This window comes from Eubalaena glacialis, chromosome 17, assembly GCF_028564815.1.
Source record: "Eubalaena glacialis isolate mEubGla1 chromosome 17, mEubGla1.1.hap2.+ XY, whole genome shotgun sequence".
In the NCBI taxonomy this organism is placed as follows: Eukaryota; Metazoa; Chordata; class Mammalia; order Artiodactyla; family Balaenidae; genus Eubalaena; species Eubalaena glacialis.
In genome coordinates this window covers 50,458,848-50,463,651 of record NC_083732.1, presented here as the reverse complement: position 1 = coordinate 50,463,651, position 4,804 = coordinate 50,458,848, and the positions used below count along the sequence as shown (strand labels likewise).

Genomic DNA, 4,804 nt, shown 5'->3' with positions numbered 1-4,804 from the left:
CAATCAATCAATAAAATAAATAAATCTTTAAAAAAAAAATTAACGCTGAAATAAATATCCTTATTCTCATGTCTTTGGGCAAGTGTGACTGTTCCTGTAGGATAGATTCCTAAAAGTTGACACACGATGACAGCTTACCTATTGGTCAGATTTTACCTTTTTTTTGCGTGTGTGTGTGTGTGTGTGTGTGTGTGTGTGTGTGGTGGTGAGAGACTTTCTGTGCCTAATATTTTGAAGGATTCGTTACTGGATATCTGCATCAAGGTCCAACGTTCACAACAAAAAGATTTTTAATTAGACCTGTTATCACTCCCAGTAAAAATTCGGCTTACAAGTTCCCACTAACACGGCCACAAAAGAGGTGAGTTTAGGGGAGCAAGAGGGGGGCGCCACCGTTCTCCGACAACTCGTACCGGCAACTTGGGTGAGGGCAGGGGAGTGCACGGAGCTGCTTCAGCCCCGGCGGAACCGACGGCAGAGGGTAGACCCGGGAGCTGCGGCACACCCCGGTCCTCCCCGAGTCTCCTCAAGAGCCCCGACTTGGGGCAGAGATGCGCTCAGCGGCGCTAAGACCGAGGTCCAGCCGCTGCCGCCTCTTCTCACCGCCCCTCCCGCCTCACTCTCAGTCGGCTTCTCCAACTCGCGTCCGGTTCCACTTTCCTCACTTCCTCAGTCCTCAGCTATGAGCAGCGGAACAACACACACGGCGAGGTTTACGGCCCGCAGCCGACAGGTGGGCAGCACCAGTCAGCTGCCAAACCAATCCAAAGTCCGTAGAGATACTCACAACAGCCCTTCTCTTCTTGCCCCGCCCCTTCCGCTTGTGATTTGCTTCCGCTTCCGGTCGCGGGCCCAGCCTCGACCTGAAGAGCTTGGCATTGTGGGATATCTTTCTTTTCTCGCTCTCCGGCCATCTTGGCGGCTGCAGTGGGTGAGTAGGCTCCTCCGTACCGAGGTTTAAGCCACGAGGGGAGTCCAGGGACTCCCGTTTGGAGTAGCCGTTTGGAGCTTCGGATCCTAAACTTCCTGTCTTGTCCTCTGTGTTCTAGGCTGGGGGCGTCCCGCGGCTAAGGCAGGAAGATGGTGGCCGCAAAGAAGACGGTAAGTGTAGCAGGCCAGGGCCGGAAGCCTGTTCACGTGGAGAGATGAGTCTTGGCCGGGGCGGGCAGGTCCGAGCACAGTGGGCGTACAGCGTGCCCGCTGGCTTTGTAGGGGTCCAGAATGAACCCGAAGGACTCTCTCAGGGATTTGGGACCCTCTACGGAGGTTTTATTAAGTGGTTCAGCTTCCAGGAAGCTGGATCCAGTTTTGAGTGGTTACAAACAAGGCCTTCAAGTCCGTGTTACGTGTTTGCTTTGTAGAAAAAGTCACTGGAGTCGATCAACTCTAGGCTCCAGCTGGTTATGAAAAGTGGAAAGTACGTGCTGGGGTACAAGCAGACTCTGAAAATGATCCGACACGGCAAAGCGAAACTGGTCATCCTCGCCAACAACTGCCCAGCCTTGAGGTAATTGAAAGAACCTGAGTATGTTTGTCGCCCACTGCAAATTGGTCGTGAGCGAATATCCAGGAATGTGAACTTGCAATCTGGGTAGCGTAAACTGGGTATCATGTAAAATTTTGTACTACAAAGGGACACCTGGAGAATAATTTAACGGTTGTTGATTTTTGGCTCTTGATTTTTCTCCCCCTCGTTATATTCTCTTCTCGTATGAGGTTCTCTTTGGGAGAAATGCGTGGCAGAAGGGGTAAAAACCAGAGAACGTCAAAGTTTGAGGGCAGCGCAGAAACATAACTTGTTTGTCCATGTGTCCTGCCTTTTGGGTCATTTTTTTTTTAACTTTGAGATAAAGAGCTTCATTTTATGAACTTGTTGTAGTGTAGAAAAGCTAAGGTCAGAAAAGTTCAGGCTGGCCTGTAGAGCTGCAGGTTCCCAGTTCCCCCAGTTTTTGCTTGCCTCACTGTTTTGAAACTGAATTTAATGGGTATTGTAAATAAGTTAAAGAAACTTGGACCATGCAGAATATAAGCCGTGTTTTCAGTCCCTTTCCCTTGTTGATTTTTCTATGGTAATACATAACCTCACAGCGTTTCATATAGTGTCTGTAGATAATTGGCAAAGCCTGGAGAAATCTCTTCTTCCATCCCATCCCCTCCCAAACCTTTGGTCTTATTCCAAACCTTTCGTGCTTACCTTCTATAGCAGTGTATTTCAAACATGAATATGCACACAGTCACGAATGATCTGGTTTAAATGCAATTTCTGATTGAATGGATCTGGATTGGGGCCTGAGATTATGCATTTTTAACAAGCACTTTTTGGCACTACTTGTCTGCGAATCCACACTTTTGAGTGAGTAGTGGCAACAGTGTATTAGGACTCCCTTCAAATTCGTAAAACCATTCATGTCTACCTACTTAGTGGACACAAAACTGCTAACTCTGGGTAAGTACAAGCATATGGCATCCCTGGTTTTATTGCACTACACTTTATTGCGCATCGTAGATACTGCGGGGTGGTTTTTGTTTTTTTGTTTTTTGTTTTTTTTTACGAATTGAAGGTTTGTGGCAACCCTGCATTGAATAAGTCTGTAGGTTCCAGTTTTTCAACAGCATTTGCTCACTTCATGTCTATGTCACATTTTTGTAATTCTCGAGATATTTCAGACTTTTTCTCTGTTATTTGTTATGGTGATCTGTGATCTTTGATGTTACTACTGCGACTCCCAGAAGGTTCAGATGATGGGTAGTTTTTAAATTTATTTATTTATTTTTACAATAAAGTATTTTTTAATGTATGTACGTTGGTTTTTTTAGACACAATGTTGTTACACACTTAATAGGTTACAGTATAGGGTAAGCACAACTTCTGTATGCACTGGGAAACCAAAAAATTCCTGTGACTAGCTTTATTGCAGTATTTGATTTATTTTAGTGGTCTGGAATGAATATGCAGTATCTGAGGTATACCTGTAATATCACTCTCCATCTAGGTTTCAGAGCACCAGAGGGTGATAGAAATGGCTTAGAAGTTGTCATGGGAATTATATAATGTAAAGTGTCTGGCGATAGTAAATGCTAAGTAAATGATAATTTTATTTTGTACTCTACTCTTTTCCACGAGCACAGGTGTTTACTGGTTGTCCCATCCCTTGTAAGGGATCCAAGGAAGGATGGTTTGTATTGAATAATGGATATGGTAATGTTTTTAAGAGTAATAACTGGCTTACTGTTTGAAGGCCTTACCAACATTAGAACTAATGAGAGAAGTAACATTTAATCTGTCACTTGGTATGGTATTTATTTACCTTCTTTTGGTTCCCAAAGGAAATCTGAAATAGAGTATTATGCCATGTTGGCCAAAACTGGTGTCCATCACTACAGTGGCAATAATATTGAATTGGGCACAGCGTGTGGAAAATACTACAGAGTATGCACACTTGCTATCATTGATCCAGGTATGCTTTTTAAATCATAAAGTAATTCTTTTCCTTTATGATGTAATACAAGTATTTCTTGCTATACAAATGTCTTTGGTTTCTAAGTTCAGATGTTGAGGATTTGGATATAGCAAGGGCTGTCCTGTAATTTTATTTTACAGAGAATTGATAATGAATGTCAGTACAGAATTACCTTTTTATAAATGAAATTCTTTTTACTTTGAGATCGTGAGTTTCATTTCATGCAGTACCTAAGAAATGATGACTTTAGGGCCTTGGTAAAAGGTGAAATTATAAAGGGACAGAATAATCAGGTGAAACAGTAGAAAAAAGGAATGTTTACTGGCTGCCTGAGAACAGATGGATAAAATTAAGTTGAGAAAAAGAAGGGCCTACAAAAACATGTCATGTTTTGAACTTACGAATTTTTAATTAATTCATAAAATACTGCGAATATTCTCGCTGTTCTGATTTTGTAATAATCAGGGCAGGCTAAACATTCGCTATATTAAGACCATGCATGTGTCCCCAGACCTAGTTCTTTTCCTAGGTCTGGTTTTATAAATGCTGGTGATAAACCAAGTCTGATTTACATGATGAATCTTATGTGGGAAATGTCTGTGACTCTAGGTATCCGATCAACCTTGAGAAATGGTAGCACAGCTAGTGTAATAACTTTTGAAGATAACTATTGCTAATTTGATGATTACCTGTTGACATTAAATGAATTGTAAAATTATTGTGTTTTATTTTCTAGGTGATTCTGATATCATTAGAAGCATGCCAGAACAGACTGGTGAAAAGTAAATCATGCACAATTTTTCTTTAATAAAACTGGCCAGAGCTTCTTTTAAAAATACTGTATTCATTTCAGTCATTTTTTAAAATTTCTTTTTGTTTCAGTATACCTTCCTGAAGCTAGGATTAGAAAGGATGGGGCAGCTAGATATATTGGCAAGACTTCCCAGACATCCCAGTTTCTTCCCCTGTTTTTGTAAAGGGAGCGCACTGAGTTCCTTTCCTGTACTAGATTTTTAAGAGACTTAATTTTCATCATTTTCAGTCTCAGGATATTGTTATTTTATATTTGAGTATGTCAGAGGCAGCAAGGTTCAATACCCAGAATCTAACCAGAATTGCAGTTTACAGTCCAGCTTAAATCCACAAAATCTGAGTAGCAAAGAGGATTAAGTGAAATATGCTCCTTCCACCCCAAAATTTTCACAGGCTGAGAAAAGTTCTGTTGAACTTTAATGAAGCAAGGTCTTACCGAAGGATGTGCAGTGGTTAGGGTAGAAGAAACGTACTTGGACAACTTAAGACTATTCCTAGATCTTAAATAGTGTTAATTCCACAGTTTTGCA

General features: G+C 41.7%; 1 protein-coding gene and 1 non-coding gene across 2 annotated transcripts; both read left to right on the top strand.

Moving 5' to 3' along the window:
* Positions 1–842: 842 nt before the first annotated feature.
* On the top strand, positions 843–4,297 carry RPL30 (ribosomal protein L30). Its single transcript, XM_061171968.1, has 5 exons — positions 843–931; positions 1,050–1,101; positions 1,362–1,507; positions 3,328–3,458; positions 4,198–4,297. The coding sequence occupies exons 2-5, from the start codon at positions 1,081–1,083 to the stop codon at positions 4,245–4,247; spliced, it is 348 nt and encodes a 115-aa protein (XP_061027951.1). The 5' UTR covers positions 843–931; positions 1,050–1,080; the 3' UTR covers positions 4,248–4,297.
* On the top strand, positions 3,888–4,019 carry LOC133077498 (small nucleolar RNA SNORA72). Its single transcript, XR_009697766.1, has one exon. It is a non-coding gene; the product is annotated as a small nucleolar RNA SNORA72 (small nucleolar RNA).
* Positions 4,298–4,804: the final 507 nt, after the last annotated feature.

Bases quoted from the DNA above. Each gene is read 5' to 3' on its own strand.
- RPL30 (XM_061171968.1), top strand. From the start codon at position 1,081: ATGGTGGCCGCAAAGAAGACG. The intron at 1,102-1,361 runs GTAAGTGTAGCA...TTTGCTTTGTAG, and splicing joins TGGTGGCCGCAAAGAAGACG to AAAAAGTCACTGGAGTCGAT. The intron at 1,508-3,327 runs GTAATTGAAAGA...TGGTTCCCAAAG, and splicing joins AACAACTGCCCAGCCTTGAG to GAAATCTGAAATAGAGTATT.